The sequence below is a fragment of the Centruroides vittatus genome, unplaced genomic scaffold (assembly GCF_030686945.1).
Source record: "Centruroides vittatus isolate TY-2023 unplaced genomic scaffold, ASM3068694v2 contig_883, whole genome shotgun sequence".
Classification (NCBI taxonomy): Eukaryota; Metazoa; Arthropoda; class Arachnida; order Scorpiones; family Buthidae; genus Centruroides; species Centruroides vittatus.
The window spans coordinates 1,302,926-1,320,240 of NW_027122575.1; the positions used below are offsets into that span (position 1 = coordinate 1,302,926).

The 17,315-nt window shown below is 29.4% G+C and overlaps 2 protein-coding genes and 2 pseudogenes across 2 annotated transcripts in view; 3 read left to right on the top strand and 1 right to left on the bottom strand.

Moving 5' to 3' along the window:
* The first annotated feature begins 1,739 nt into the window (after nt 1-1,739).
* LOC136983579 (cytochrome c oxidase subunit 2-like) lies at nt 1,740-2,387 on the top strand (annotated as a pseudogene).
* An 18-nt stretch (nt 2,388-2,405) lies between these two features.
* On the top strand, nt 2,406-3,166 carry LOC136983578 (ATP synthase subunit a-like; annotated as a pseudogene).
* Nucleotides 3,167-3,921: 755 nt separating this feature from the next.
* LOC136983576 (methylglutaconyl-CoA hydratase, mitochondrial) lies at nt 3,922-5,355 on the top strand. Its single transcript, XM_067280371.1, has 2 exons — nt 3,922-5,108; nt 5,223-5,355. The coding sequence occupies exon 1, from the start codon at nt 4,055-4,057 to the stop codon at nt 4,937-4,939; it is 885 nt and encodes a 294-aa protein (XP_067136472.1). The 5' UTR covers nt 3,922-4,054; the 3' UTR covers nt 4,940-5,108; nt 5,223-5,355.
* An 8,314-nt stretch (nt 5,356-13,669) lies between these two features.
* The window catches only part of LOC136983582 (mitogen-activated protein kinase kinase kinase kinase 5-like), a 65,252-nt gene continuing 61,606 nt past the window's right edge, over nt 13,670-17,315 (bottom strand). Inside the window, 3 exon segments of the mRNA XM_067280376.1 lie at nt 13,670-14,727; nt 16,309-16,435; nt 16,512-16,604. Coding sequence (XP_067136477.1) covers nt 14,640-14,727; nt 16,309-16,435; nt 16,512-16,604 — 308 coding nt within the window. The 3' untranslated portion in view covers nt 13,670-14,639.

A 17,315-nucleotide genomic window follows, 5' to 3' on the forward strand; every position in this document is an offset into this window, starting at 1 on the left:
TGGAAAATATGAAGTAGAAGAAGCCATTGTAAAAACGACGAAGGCCTCGAATGTACTTCATTCACAAGGACTTAAATTTCCAGCGTGATGTTACTGTTAAAGCATCGATTCCAACCCTGTATTCTATCGATTAAGACACGAATAGAAAGTTTGATCGAAAGAGAATATTTAACTAGAAAAGATGACGACAAAGAAATATACCTTTATATTCAGCAATGATTTCATTACTGATTTTAATGAATATAAATTAGTTTGATAAGCTCAAAATTATTCTGTATCTCGTATGTTGGAATAATTGTTGCTATAGTGATAAATAAGGTTATATTAATATACTAATTAGAATATTTTATAAGCCAACATGCACAGTTATAAATACGGTACATAACAATACTGAGAGATAAAGCTAATTTAAATGTAATTTTTTAAAATTGTCGTTAAGTCCACTCCCACTCGAGATATGACACACGATCCCATCTATTTTCCTACCCACTCAACCTTTAACCACCAAAACTTAATTGCATCAATCCCCATAATACACAAACCTCCCTGCAAAATTTCAGAAATTTTCAACAAAAGACAACAAAAGCTTCAAATTGGGTGAACAAAATCGTGCCTACCACCTTTACCACTAGGGACAGATCTAGGTTTTTCGGGGCCTAGGGCTTATTGAAGCCCAATGGGGCCCCATTTTTTCTTAGATTAAGAATTATTACAATGAACAAATAATACTATAAATTAATATTAATGATAACTATTTTTTACTATCCAATAAGTGTTCATTGTTAATGAAAAAGTATTAAAATTTATGATAATTTAATTTTTGTTGGCCTTTGACACTTGGAGGCCCAGGGCTTAAGCCCTATTGGTCCTTATGTAAATCCTCCCCTGCGTGCGTATCATCGTTACTGAGTGTAGCATCATAATCGTAGCAGTCTGTGGCTGAGGCTTGAAAATAATTTGACTCCCAAATTTATATCTCAGCAAATGCTCCTCCTTTATGGACATAACATTAATTTATAGGGGTAGCAACTACTACGGACCTTTAAATTTTCTCCTTGCCCAGGAAAAATGCCAGTTCCTCCCTCCAGACCAGTGGTTCCCAACTTTTGGTTTTGGCCATGCTCCACCTAAGCATCTCTGAAATCCTGATGCCCCTGTGACATATAATTTTTATTAATCAAAAAGTAAACTCCTATTTACGTGGAAGAAGCCTAAAAAGCCATTAACTTGGTTTAAACAAAATTAAGAAATAATCAATTTATAAATAATAATATTTAATAATGAAATAAATGTTACAAACTTTAATATTAAAAATAAAATACTTGTTAAAATTAACTATTATTTAATAGATCAATTTAAATGCGGACTATAAAATTATTAACAAGCTTTCTTCGAATGAATGAAACAAACAAATTATTGAATTCAGTGTATCAAATATATATAAGAAAATTAATATAAGTACATACATTTAGTATCAAGACCCTTCAATAATAACAACTGTGTACGCACACTAAATAGTATACTTTTTTACTTTATTCTAAGATTGCCACACTTATCGATGTACAATGGAGTCTCAAGTCATCTAACATGCTTCAAGTAACAATGGAGAGGCTCGAGACAGTTAAAGTGTCAGTTATCCGCTCTGGGATCAAATTCGGATGACGAACCTGTAGAATTCGGATATGCCCTTAACTACTCGTCCTTTCCCCATTGTGAAACTGGCCGGGACTGACTTGGGGATGCTTTCTTTTCAGGATAGTGTTTCTCCTTTAATAGAGCAGTTGATGTTTTTTCATGATCATTCTATGGTGGTTTTGATTATAATTACAGTGTTGGTTTTTTATTTTGTTTCGGGTATTTTAGCTAATACTTATTTGAATCGGTTTATTGTGGAGGGACAGGAAATTGAAGTTTTTTGAACTTTTATTCCGGCAGTTCTTTTAATTTTTATTGCTTTTCCTTCTCTTCGTGTTTTGTATTTGGTTGAGGAGGTTCATTGTCCTGATTTGACTTTGAAAACTGTTGGGCATCAGTGGTATTGAAGTTATGAATATTCTGATTTTGTTGATATTGAGTTTGATTCTTTTATACTTCCTTTAGAGGAAGATAGTTTTCGATTGTTGGATGTGGATAATCGTACTGTTTTGCCTTGAGGTGTATTTACTCGAATTTTAATTACATCTTCTGATGTAATTCATTCTTGAGCTTGTGCTGGGCTAGGAGTTAAGATGGATGCAGTTCCAGGCCGAGTTAATCAGGTTTGTTTTTTGATTAACCGGCCTGGGTTATATTATGGTCAGTGTTCTGAGATTTGTGGGGCTAATCATAGTTTTATACCTATTGTTATTGAGAGTGTTTCTGTGGATTCTTTTTTGAATTGAGTGAGGTTTGATTTATTTATTTTATTTGGTGTTTTTTTATTTTTTTTATATTGTTTCTTTTAAGGTGATAGAACGGGGGGAGACATTTGGGTTGGTTTGATTTTGAGAATGATAGTTAATTTGTTTGTTGTTTTTGATCCTGCTTCTGTTATGGGCTTAGGCTTGAATTGGGTTAGTCTTTTTGTTGGGGGCTTGTTTCTCCCTTTATTGTTTTGGGTAGTGCCTTCTCGTTATTTGGTGGTTTGGGAGATAATTACTAGGGGGTTAGCTAGGGAGGTTGGTTTTCTTTTTTCTAGTTATTGAGGTGGGGTTAGTTTGATATTGTGTTCTTTGTTTTGATTTATTGTGATGAATAATTTTTTAGGTTTGTTTCCTTTTGTTTTTACAGCCACTAGTCATTTGTTAGTGACTCTTGTTCTTGCTTTGCCTTTTTGGCTCTCTTTGATGATTTTTGGTTGGATTAATAAGACTCGTCATATGTTTGCTCATTTGGTTCCATTGGGAACTCCTTTTGTGTTGATGGGTTTTATGGTGTTGATTGAGACGGTTAGAAATTTGATTCGTCCTATTACTCTTTCTGTACGATTGGCGGCTAATATAATTGCAGGTCATCTTTTGATTGTTCTTTTAGGTTCGGCAATTACTTTGAGTGGTGGGGTTATAGTTTGTGGGGTATCTGCTTTAAGTCTTTTATTGGTATTTGAATTGGCTGTTGCTTTTATTCAATCTTATGTTTTTATGGTTTTGGTTGGGCTTTATTCTGCTGAGATTTAGTTTATGGAAAATTTTCATCCTTATCATTTGATCCATGTGAGCCCTTGGCCTTTAACTGGTTTATTTTTGGTGAGCGGGTTGGTTCGTTGTTTTTATGGGATAGGGGGGAGTCTTTTGTTTTTTGGTGGTTTGGTCTTGGTATTGACTAGAGTTCAATGGTGGCGGGATGTTGTGCGGGAAGGGTGTTTGAATGGGGATCATAGTTTGTTTGTTGTTAAGGGGCTTAAGGTGGGGATGATTTTGTTTATTGTTTCGGAGGTTTTCTTTTTTGTTTCTTTTTTTTGGGCTTTTTTTTTATAGTAGTTTGGCTCCAGCCCCAGGAGCATAAAAAAAATGCCTTCGGTGCTCACAGAGAGGAAAGAAGTTTCTTAATGTATTGTAATAAAAAAATTGTAAACTGTATATTAGCTCACTTATGGCCGAATTCACACTCAAGAATCAAGAATTAGAAGTACACCATAGCTTAGTAGTGAATGCTTATTATTTAACTTCTAATTCTAACTCTTGATCATTGATTATTATGGTTGTGAATACGGGAATCAAAGATTGCATATTATATTGTAAGCGTTTACATGTGTTTAAAATGAAATAAGACAAAATACAGTATTAAATATTTTTATTAACTTTTGTGTATCGATAATAATTTTAAAATTTTCTGATTTATCCGTAAAAGTTAATAATAATGTTACGTTGCTTTATAAATTCCATCCCAAATTTGGCGATATTTGGGCTAATTCTAATCAAACGACAGACCTCAGCTGGTGTTTATTATTATTATTTGTAAATAAGATGGGGAAATGTCACGTGTTTCGAGATTGTTTCAGATAATGTTAGAAGCATCTTTTTTGTGATAAGATTAAGTTCAATTTAGCAATAGTCTAAGGAAACTTTCAATCAAGATGCAGAATTTAGTAAAAAATGTATTTAAATTTACAAGATTTAGGGGCTGTGTAAGTAGTTATCGCATGTCGACAGCTCCTTCCAGTGATGAGTTTATATTTGAAAAGTTGACTGGAGATCGAGATGGAATCGCCATAATTGGATTCAATAGACCTAAAGCGAGGAATGCTTTTAGTAAGAATCTAGTCGGTTCTATTGCTAGTACCATTGACTTGTTGAAATTTGAGAAAAATATTCGTTGCCTCATAATACGAAGCTACGTGCCTGGAATATTCTGTGCGGGAGCCGATTTAAAAGAACGTGCAGTTATGCCGCAAGAAGAAGTGGGTCCTTTTGTTGCTAAATTGAGAAAAATGGTGGTCGAAGTACAAGATTTACCGATGCCGACAATTGCCGTATTAGATGGAGCAGCTTTAGGAGGTGGTTTAGAATTGGCTTTGGCTTGTGATTTAAGAGTTGCCGCTTCGTCCGCAAAAATGGGTTTAGTTGAAACTAAACTTGGCATTATACCCGGAGGAGGTGGAACGCAAAGGCTCGCCCGTCTGATCGGTCCCGGTTTTGCTAAAGAATTGATATTCACCGGCCGAGTAATAGATGGTACGGAAGCGTACCGATTTGGTATAGTGAATCAAGTTACCGAACAAAATAAGGAAGGCGATGCCGCTTTTCACAAAGCCATGAAATTGGCTGAAGAAATCCGAACGCAGGGCCCGGTTGCGTTAAGAATGGCAAAATTAGCAATTAATAATGGTCTGGAAGTTGATATAACGAGCGGTTTAGCGTACGAACAAGCGTATTATGCCCAAGTAATTCCAACTAAAGATAGATTAGAGGGAATACAAGCTTTTATTGAAAAAAGACCTCCAAAATTTATTGGAGAATAAATTGGAAAATAAATAATATTTGAGTAATTTTTGGATAACTTTAATGCAGTTTTTAACACTAAAATGAGGAAATTTTGTATTTTTAATTAGCAGTTATATGTAGTAATAATAGAAAATTATATGATTTGATGAGCAAATGCATAGTGATTCTCAACATTCATTAAGTGTGGTAAGTGAAAATATTTTTATTTACATGTTAAACTGTGCATTTGATTTGTCTTATATTAATACTTTGCCTGATTCTGGAATATATTTTTCAAATGATATTTTACACATTTTTCAGAACTGAAAATTTTTGAAATATGGACTCAAACATAAAATTACTGTACTACTGATCAATTAAAAACTCAAAAAACATGTAATTATTGATTAGCAAAGTGTCATATACAGTATAATAAAGAGATCTGTTTGTAATATTTACTGTTAAGTGATAAATTAATTTAAACTTTAGAATTTTTCAGACTCGCATAATATATTTTTTAAATATTGCCAACGTGTTTAATGTTATAAATTTGATGAAAGTAAAATATTTTGCTATTAGATTCTTATATAATTTCAAAAATTGATGTTATATTGAATCTTGTAACAAAATTCATATTTTAAAAGTTTTACGATAAATGCACAAATCTTCATTCTGATTTTTCAGGTGCATATAATATATCAAAAATTGAAATTAATTCAATCTATGGCAAACCTTTCTTTTCTGAAATGTTTTAGCCAAACAAGAAGTTTATATCAGAATCAACAAGTATTTTTATTCTAGAACTTATATACAGTGATTTTAGTGTGAGAAGTAAATTCATCATATCCAAAGACATTACAATTTATCTATAATATATACAAATAAATTTTAATAAACTATCAATATGTGATAATTTTCACACACATAAATTGATAATATTTTTATTTATTCCTGTGTACCTTAATTATTACTTCCTATAGAAATAATTTGGAGTCAACATTGAGATTGTGAATATTACGAGAGTACCAAAAACAAGTTTGTTTTTTCATCTTCATTGTAGTAACTGAGTAATCATGAAAAAGTTGTGCTCATATATAAATTTATAAATAATTAATTATTTTAATATGTCTATAAGTGTATTAAAATAAAAAGTGTATTGTTGAGTAACTTTAACTTTTATCTTATTAGAATGTGAACAAATATAAAGAATAACTTTCTACCAAAAAAATTTTTTAAATGAAGATTTTTGACATTGATATGAATGCATGTACACACTATATATACATAATCAATTTTCTATATATAGAAAAATCTATATCAATTTTCTATGGATCTATATAGATCCATTAAAAATTGATATAGGTTATATTACTTAAAAGTAAACCCAAATTTCTTTCTAGAGATTAATAATAATACTATATTAAAAATTTCCAACAGTTTTTGCTAATACATAAAAAGTGATGTATTATACTACTGCTGAATATTGGGTTAATTAAAAACTCTAAAAACCTATAATCCAGCACTTCTTTAATAGGTGCAAATGTTTTGTGCCTGATGACACAGGCAAAAATGTTTGCATGTATTGAAAAAAATTGCTGGATTATAGGTTTTTAAGTGATGTATTATTTCATCTGATAAAATTAACTTTTTATTCATATATAAGTTATACAAAAATATAATTTATATTAAAACCCATAAAAGAAGTTTACATTAACTTATTGTTTTTCATGTCATTTTGAAAGTACAGTAGAATCTCATTTTAATGGATCGCAGAACAATGGATTTCTTGGGATAACAGATTTTTTTCAAGTCCCGTTAAATCAATGTAATTTTGCCTCCTTTTAGCAGATCCATAACTTGGAAGAATGGATTTTTTTCTAGCCCCATCTATTGTAAATTTTGTGTTTTTTTGAGATTTAGTTAATATTTGGGTGTTTCTGGCAATTTGTAGAATTCAATGATGCACTTGTTACATCTGGGATATGTACAGTACAATTGAAGAATTGTACAAAGAAAGTCAGCAGGTTGATATGATCGAGGAGGATCCACCTAGTGAACATTCTGACTCTAGTCTAAGCGTAGTGCCGAAATTTAGTGAGGTCGTAGATTCTTTGCAAGTCATGAAGGCCTTCCTGATGAGTATCAGAATAAACAAACAAGTTGTACATGACATTGCTAATATCAAGAAATTGTATTTAATAGGCAGAAAAACAGCATCAAAACAAACAAAGATAGATTAGTTTTTTAACAAATCATGAAGTCGAGTGAAGTACTAATGAGCATATGTAATTTGCCACTTTTTATGTTTACAGTATATATACAGTTTCTGTCAGCTTTGTCGTACACATGTACAGAATAATATGATATTGTAACATACATATTTCTATAGAATAAAGAACAAAAATCTCAAGAGACTGAATAATTTCAAGTACTGGCATTTCTTGTGTGTAGAGGATTAAAACATGGAAATTTTTTCAAACAACTCTATTTTCCTGGGTGTACAGGAAGTCCATTGTTTGCAATATAACGGATTCTTCGAACAATGGATAAATTTTGGCAGCCCAAGTGATCCATTAAAATGAGATTCTACTGTATCCTGTTTTTGTAACAGTTTTAGCAAATATTTATTAGCATAATCCAAATAAATAGAATCTGAAGATAAAGTTGAATAAAATTTCATTGTTTAAGAAAAATAATTACTAATTTTATGGATTATAGTTGGTCTTGTCTATAATATATTAATATTCAGCATATGAACAATTACAAATCTAAACTGTAATCAATGTAAATCTGAATAAGATGATTTAATAATCTTGCTTTATACTTATCTTACAATTTAAAAAATTTTATACTGATAAGCATATAAAGTTAGTCTGTGTATTTACAGTACACTTGAAATTGCTTATGTTTATTATATGTGAAGAAATTGCATAAATGAGAAAAATGAAGCCATTAAAGGAATTTTTATTATGAAGAAACAATTTAAAGAAGTTATTAGAACATATTTATTATGATTGGAAAATCATGTAAATAATGTTTTTGAAAATATTTGCTATTTTATTAAATGCTGTATTGAAAAGCATTGATAAAGTTTTACTTAAAAATTCTGTGGTTATTAGTTCATAAAAATGATAAAACTCTGTAATCCAAGATTAAATCTTATTTAAAGCATTTTAATTTGAATTATCATCTTTAACAAACTGATATTTAGATATCTTGATAAAATCTATCAGTGAACAATTGAAAGTTCAATTATACAAAAACAACAAAAAAATGTTGTCTTATTGAATTTGTAAATAGAAATAAATAAAAGATAGTTCCTCAGAAAATAAAATATAAAACTTTTGTCAGATTGATTGTTGAAGATGTGTTGTTATCTATTGTTCTAATACTTGTTCTATAGGAAATTTGCATGTTTGGTAACATTTATACAGGTATACCTCGAGTTACGTTGTTTCGAGTTATGTCGTTTGTCAAAAAAGTATATGGAGAAATAAAAATCAAGTTTAAGTCATTTTATTCGACTTTACATCCGATCCGCCACAAATATTGAAGTTGTAATATCATTAGAAAAGTGTTAAAAGCACATAAAATCATATTAAAATGTGTACATTTACAGTAAATGTTAATATAATCATCATAAATCCTAGAGAACGAAACATGAAAACATCTGTGTTTCTGTGTTGTTGTCTTATTTAGTGGTTTTTAAGTGCTCATTATTGGCATTTTTCACCATAGTTTCGACTTCGACTTACATCGAAACTACACATGTAAATTCAACTTACATCGTTTTTCGACTTACGTCGCCTCTCCTGGAACCAATTACCGACGTAAGGCGAGGTATACCTGTACGTATTTCAGATTATCCTGCATTGTGTGGTTGACATATTATAGTTTTTTGCCACATGTTTATTTGTAAATCACTGACAGTTCTTATTGGTTTTATAACTTAAAATCAACATGTGTGTAGGGTATGGAATCGCCTAGGCGAGCGATTCCCGCCCTGGTCCAAGATAACGAACTTTCGTGACTGAAGAACCGTTAGAAAGGTCCGTTGGAAAGATCCGTTGTGTTTCAAATCGACGATAGACGGACAATTGGCTGTCGGAAAGTGACCGTTGGCCGGACGTTGTGGAAACATTCGAATTTGATTGGTGGAGGATTCGAACGCCAGCCACTATTTAAGTAGTAGTTTCGGCGGGAAAGGATCGGATCGGAATCGTTTTCTATCGAAGTTCTAACTATCTCTCTCGTTGGACGTTACGGAAATCTGGTGAAAGTGAACTCCAGTGGTCTACTACGAACTGTTCCTGACTCAGAAGTGTTGCTAATTCTAAGTCTGTAACCTGAGATCGTAAGGTGTTTTTCCGACGAAACTTGTACGGATAATAGTTGGTGGTCACTTGGATTAGTGTTCTGTGCATAATTAGTTGTAACGTTATTTTGTATTATTTTGTATATTTGTCTTGTAAATATAAACTTTGTGTTTTGTTCAACCGACTGGGTGTTATTTTGAACATTACTATGTGGTTTATTTTCATATCACTTTGGTTCTCTTAATGATATGCAGTTGAAAAGCTGAACAGTCAGGCTGCAGCATCCAACTTCATTATAAAATAAAACTAACAACAGTAAAACAATTTAAAATAAAATACACATTTATAAATTTTAATTTGATGAAAATTTTAACTTTTTATATATAGGCAAATATTAAAATCATTTACTGATTTTTAATGGTTAAAAAAAGTTCTACTGAAGTCAAATTTATCTTCTAGCTGTATTTTTCATGATGCTAGGTATCAAAACAATCAATTGCTAATATTTATTGATGAAACTATTTGTCATAAAATATTAATTCTACTTTTTTTTTTATTTTAAAAGATTTGATAAATATTTTTAATACTATATATTATATCATTGTACACTGATAAATACTAATTTTATTTTATAACTAATATTAGCAACACTCCAATATTATTTCCATCAAGAAACCTTACTTAAGCCTTTTGTCAATAAAGCATACAAATAAAATGCTTTATTGGAAGTGAAAAATGTTTCCTTTGATAACAGCAACCATCTATATATATATATATATATATATATATATATATATTAGGATGTTTGTTCGCTCACTATCTCACTATACATTCCTAAGCCGTTCAACCAATTGCAATGAAACTTGGCAGTTATGTTTACATACTTCTGACTTAGATAATGTGGTATATCACCCCCCAAAATATCTATTGGATTTTATAAATCAATTAATCCCTATCTACATTCTATTTGCTGATTTGCACATAGGGGCATCTATTGGCAAAAATTTAACAAAATATTAACCTAAATGTAATTCTTATGAAAAAGGTTATAATTTTAAGAAATATATATTATATTCATGTAATTACTGCGACAATTATATAGTGTGAAATACACTCACTACTATATCATTACTGAGACGGGTAGCACATAGCACTTGCCTGCATGGAATCAAAAGTGTTACCCTGTGAAAAGTCTATAATTATTTAATTTTTCACATCTAATGACTCGGGTTTTTCGTTTCTGAACGGTACTTTCTTAATTATAATAAGCGGCCTCCAGTAGCCGAGTGGATAAAATCATTGAATGCTGGTAGTTAGTTAGATGTGGGTTTGGGCTTGCCAAAAGGAGTTTTTGGGGTTTTCTTCATGTTAGTAACACCAGCTTCCCATAAAAGTCTTTTCGGGATGCATCCCCCTCAGTAGATCGCTCTGTGTCAAGTTGCCATAACCAACTAAGCCAAACTAATTCTATTGAGCAATTATTTATCGTGACATGGTCACAATGCTGGACTGCAATTTTTCGTCACAATGTTCTCAGTTCTTTTAGTGGTAGTCTTGCCCCTGTACATTGTACTTTTCCTGTTAGCAATAGAGTCATGTAACTCCTTTTTCAAGATTAAGGAAGGACAGATATAAATTCCCTATTGTCATCCCATTGTCTAAGTCTATAATTTTTTCAAATTGCAGCTTAATAATTTTTCTATAAATGCAATATTTACAAGAACATACTTCACCCATAGTTCGTACAATCTGTTACCAAAATTTAAACACTATCATCACATAAAAGCAATTATTCTAGCACTTTTACAAGATTTTTTTATTTAAACAAATTTCGTATGAAGTCTTTCAGACATTAAGGTTAACAACTTTCATCACATGCAGAGTCATCACAACCTGTCTAACATGGATCACTTTTCAAATATTAATAATAAACCAGTATTAATTAGTTGTTGTTGATCATCCTCTCAACTACTTTCATTGGAATTACTTCAACCCTCTTCCACAACAGTCCCTTCTTTCTATCAAATAGGCGGATGGTGGCATTCGAATACAAAAATTACATAATACAAGGTTACCAGCCTGTACAAAATGTTTTAAACATGAAATGCCAGATAATGGTTATGCAAGATTTAAAAAATTGTTAATTTATATTTGATAATAAAATAAATAAATGATTTACTTTTATTCCTTTGTTTTATCATTAAAATCATAAATATTGATATCATTATTGGGCCAAATTGATATTAAAATAGCTTTTTAATTTATTCTTTTACTATAATATAAGCATAAATTCAAAGGGGAAAAAATCAACACAATGCTTATGTAGAGAGGTGAGTCAAAAAATAATTAAAATTTAGATGTCTTCACAGTACTGTTCTTAAAAATCTACATCATACATATATATCATTCTGTTATCTGCTTAAGTTTTAAAGTATAGAATTTCAATATAATGCATTACTAAATTCGCAAAAAGAACAGTAGCAGTGTTAAAATAAAAATTAGTGGTAGAGAATTAAGGGAAATGGACAAGTTCAAATACTTAAGCAGCATTAAAGAAAAGAGGAGGAAATATAAAAAAAAGTGACTAAAAGACATCAGAAGAAGGCAAATTTATTTTTATCAATGTGTTAAGATAAAAAAAAAAGCACCCTGTATATCTGAGACAATGAAATATCTTAATTGGATCTCATTATTTCAGAAAAAGGTTTAGACAAAAGTTGTAGGGTTTTGAAAGGGCAATCAATTAGTGACCTTGACCTTCAAGGTCATTTGCAGGTCAAGTCTGTTTTTTCCAATGGGAATATATATTTTTGACTCAGGCAATGGAGAGTGTGGAAAATTTCACAATCAGCCATAACTTTGAGTACCCCAAATTTGTACTCTGAAGGTCATCTCAAGCACGATCATTTGAAACATGGCTCAACAAATGCATTGAAGTGGAAGGGCATCATTTTGAACATTTGTTATAAAGTTCTTTTCCAAAACCAATATCTCAAGCAACGGTAAGAAGTAAAGTGAATCACCGAAAACAAGCATCCCAATAGTGAGAGACAAGGGGACTTACTGAAAACAAGCATCTCAAAGGGAGCAGAAAATTACTACATCCACATTGTACTTTTGGGTAGTGCTAAAAGTAGTGAATGCTTTTAAAGTTCAAAGTAATAAGGTGTTGAAAAAAATGTAAATTTTACCTCCCTGTCTATTCTGGTAATAAAAGGTATGGTTTCCCATCAGAAAAAGCTTTTAATTTTAACTGTAAAATAATCTTGACCTTTGACCTAGAGTCAAGAATATATCTGATTGTGAAATTTCCTGCTCTTTCCATTGCTGGGGTAAAAAATATGTATTCCCATTGAAAAAAACAGACTTGATCTTCAAATGACCTTGAAGGTCAAGGTCACCAATTGATCGCCCCTTTGAAACCCTACAACTTCTATCTAAACCTTTTTCCGAAATAATGAGATACAATTAAGATATTTTGTTGTCTCAAGATAAAAAAACTCACCCTGTATACTATAGAGAAGGGAAGCAATAGCCTCTGGAACCTGTTATTACTTTTCATACAATATCATCTTGTGTATGTAGTATTTATGACAACACATTGTGCAGAGAGAATTGGCAAAAGTTATAGAGATGAAGCTTTTAAGACATGCATAATATGGATGATATATAGAGAGAAAACAGAAATAAGAGATACAGAAGAAAATGAGATTGAGCAAAGTAGAAAATATTATCAAAGACAAATAGATAAAGTACTTTGAATCATATTAAAAGGATGAAGAAGGAAAGAATACTTGTATGGTCATAGAAAGATGCATGAAGAAAGATTAAGAGAATGGCCAAGGAGAAATACAGGAAGCAAGACGTGTAGACAGGAGATGAAAAAAACCAAACAAAATGGACAGGCTTTACAAAGGAAGCTCTGATGGTGGTGATGAATTTGTATTAAAAATTTATTCCATAAGTTTAGAGAGATATTTCTGTTATGTCTAATTATTTTCAAATTTTGATGACATGGATTTTAATGTAGTATCAATTTTCTCTATAAAAATTAATGAAAATATGGATTTTGTTCATACACTACATTGTTTAACTGTCATTTCTGCATATCATCATTTTTGACAAAAAACAAATTACTAGTATTGTTAATTGTTATATGTCAAATTATTAATCTAAGTGTTATTTTGTTTGATTTGGAATGGAGAAGTGTTATTTTGTTTGATTTGGAATTTTTCTCATAAAAATTAATGAAAATAATGGTGTTATTTCATAGAATATCATCTAAATGAAGAAGAATTACAAGGAATAAATTACGAACTATTACATTGGAAATGGAATGAACAAATTGCTACTAAAATGTAAAATTATGTTTAAGACAGTAAAAATATGTTTAATTAAAATACTTATGAGGATCTTTTCATAAAAATAAATGAATTAAACAATAATGACAGGTCATAATAATTATATATTTATTAGTTAGAATCTGTTATGTTTTACAGTTTTGTTTTTTCTTTTAAACATAGGGAAATTGAAATTAAAATATATTAAATACAATAAGAAAATAATTATGTAAAAATTAATTTTTAAATCCATGAAAATTATTCAACCAATTTCTATGGATTTAAAAATATATACCATTTTATATATATATATATATATTCAAAACAATGATCAAATTCAAACATTACAAAATTTTATTTATTGTTTGCTAATAATAACTTATAAACTGTTAATAATTAATAAATTAATTTACATATATTTTTATGTTCTGAGATTCTATTGTTATTGAATTTTTATTACAATAATTACAACTTAAAATATCCCTGCCTTATGAAAATTTACAGGTTTCTATTTAAATTTAATACTGGGGGAGATCAATTTTGTTCTTTTTAACAATCCTGGAACTTTCAATAATAGAAAAACTTACAAAAAGTGGAATTTCGTATAAAACGACATCCATGGAATTAAGAGATAATTGTTAACATTCCATGGATAATTTTTCCTTTTTTAAAAACAGTACAATTTATACAAAGATATGAAAGGATGAGATTTCTAAAAATTTCATTTACAAATGTATGATTATTTGTGACTATATACAGGATGCAATATAATTTGTAAAAATACTAAAAATCTGTTAAGTTATTATAACTTATAATTTTTATAGCTATTTTAATATCCGGCAGATATGTCTAATATGACAAATTATTTAAAATTTATTTTAACAAATATATCGCTCTTATCAAAAAAATAATAGTAATATGATATCGAAGTGGATATGCATGGTATCACTTGACATAAATGTCTCAAAGTATATAATAAAAAAAAAGGGGGAGAAAAATCTAAACATGGCACAAGTTAACTTATAATTGAAGTTATTTTAAATTTTTACAAAATATTGCTAACAAAAATTAATTTGGTATATCTAGTAACTGTTTTCATGTCCTGCAAGAACATAGAGGTTTGATGGACTGCACAGGTCACCTGTTGGTTTGCTTTCTAATACCACCACTCTGAAATAATACATTAAAAAGAAACATTAATTTAATATGTTTGAGAAAAATTATTTTATGATAATTATGATAAAAATCCTGAAGTTCATATGACTTAATGTTATAACTGAAAAAATTATCTTTTAGCCAGTAATTATGACAATGTTATAGATGTAAAAAAGTCATGACCTTCCACTCACATTTCTATGCTTAAATTATTAAAATGTATTCTTTTCAATTTTTAAATAATGGCATTGGAAGTTTTGGTAATTCCATTGTAACTACTGACTTATTTATCAATACAACTATAATTACACATAACTAGTTTTTAAACTTATCTTTCCAATAAATGAGGTATGTATTTTTAAAAAATTGGAAAAAGCCTTTTATTTCTTCCAATTTTTCACAGTTTATGTTTAGTTACTTAATTTTCTTTAAACAAATACTGTCAGAAGTAAAGGAAACACTGTCATTGGTCAAAATAAGAAAAAAATAGAATTGCATAACCATCACATTTCATATTACATGATAAATGGAGAAAGTTAAGGATAATGGTTTTAATGGTTCTATGAAAAATAGGCATGTAAAAATCCCACTATTGTATATATGCACATGCAGAAAATTGCCTTTGCAGAAAAATAGAGACAGTAATTTTTACATAAAGGTGACAATGTACCAATACACACAATTTCAAGTACCATAGATATTTTTAATTATAGATAACCATTCACCTCCATTTATGAGAATAAATAGATTCTACCTATATTTTAAACAGTGATGAGAATAATCAAAGACGACTTTAAAATGGCAAAAATCAGTGCTCACTGGATGCAGAGAATGTTTGATGACAAAAAGTTCATCCAATTTCTCAAACTTGTGTTAGTTTAGCATTAAATCAATTCTATTTGTTTCACAAATAGTAAGCTAACATTATAAATATATATTTTATAAATAAACCATGGAGAATACAGAATGTTTCATTAACAACTGCATTATTATAATTATGGAAGCAAAACCTACATTATTATTTCTGAATTTGTAACTTCCTATTTAAAAAAAAATTCCCCCAAAGAAATTACTGAAAAATGCCATTATAGCAACATATACTACAGTAAACTTCCAAAAGCAAGTATTCAATTTTCATTGCTCATTAGATCATATTGCCATTGGTTGCTCAATTTTTTTAATGATCAGGAAGTTTGTTACATATCTGTCAAACATATAAGCATACTAGTCAAGCACTAATATATAACATCTTAAATTACCAACAGCAAATGAACAATACACTGTATCTTTTGTCATATTTTCAAATTTTGTAAGATTAAAATTAAAAAATGTGGTTATAAAAAGGTGAATAGATACTTTGTGCATTATTAATAAAAATATAAAATATTAATAAAGAAATTATATATGCATTGACATGATATATAATTAAATAAACTTTAAAAATTTGAAGACTACTGAAGTAAATACTTTATTAAGTCTTAGAAAATTTTAATAATCACCTAAAATCTTATTTTAAAATAAAGTTAATTTAATAATTATTAATAAATTATATTACATATAAGTAAAATATACGAAATAACTAACTAAAAATATTACCTATCTGAGCCTAACATGCGAAAAATTCGACTCTGATCATTAATTTCTTGAACCACTTCATTGTTTTTAAAACTTCTTCCTTGCATGCCATGCTTATGAAAAGCTAACACACTATCCGTCAGACAAACTAAATAAAATAAAAATGATTTTTAAAATGCAAATTAAAATATTTGTTGTTATAGGTTGATAAATCCTTAACATACCAATGGATTCTACAGGAAAATCAAAATGCAGTTCAGCAGGCTGTTGATGCCTTGATTTGAGTTTCCCATAAAGGTTTACTAACTTAACTAAATCTAAAAAAAAAAATTTTGATTTTTTAATATATTGCATGATGATTATTATGTTATAAATATGTTGAAAAATATTATAACTCATCAATCTTTCTATATAAAAAAATAAATAAAAACTAGTCTCTCTTTCAACATACAAATGATCATCATCAAACACATGATCCAGGTAATCATGAAAATCAATTTATTGTGAAGGTTATCAGCTTTATTCATTTGTTAGTTTTTTAAGTACTCTTTGTTACTAATCAAATTTCTGTGTTTCTTCTATTATTTACTTACTTAAATACAACCATATTTTTTCACAATTAGCTTTATTGTGTTGATTGGAAATTAATATCTCACTTCTACACACAAGAAAATTGAATATGTTGAACTGAGATCTCTCTAATAAACTTTGCAAAGATATATCTGCAACCAAAACTTTGTCAAAATAAAATCAGATGATTTTGCAGGCCATAAATACAGAAAATGTTAGACTGATCATTTGTGCCTTAGTGAAGGTCTCTTGGAAAAGTTAGAAGAACCATTCTAAATGATTAACAATGTTAAATCATATCTTTGAACCACAAGACAGTAACTTCATTTGTCTTCATAAGAAAATGTATAAATGTATTGAGAGTACTGCATACTATGATTAAGATTGTCACTGCAGATCTGCAATTCTTTGAATTACTTCATAATATGTTAATGGAATTAATATCTGGACTTTGAAAT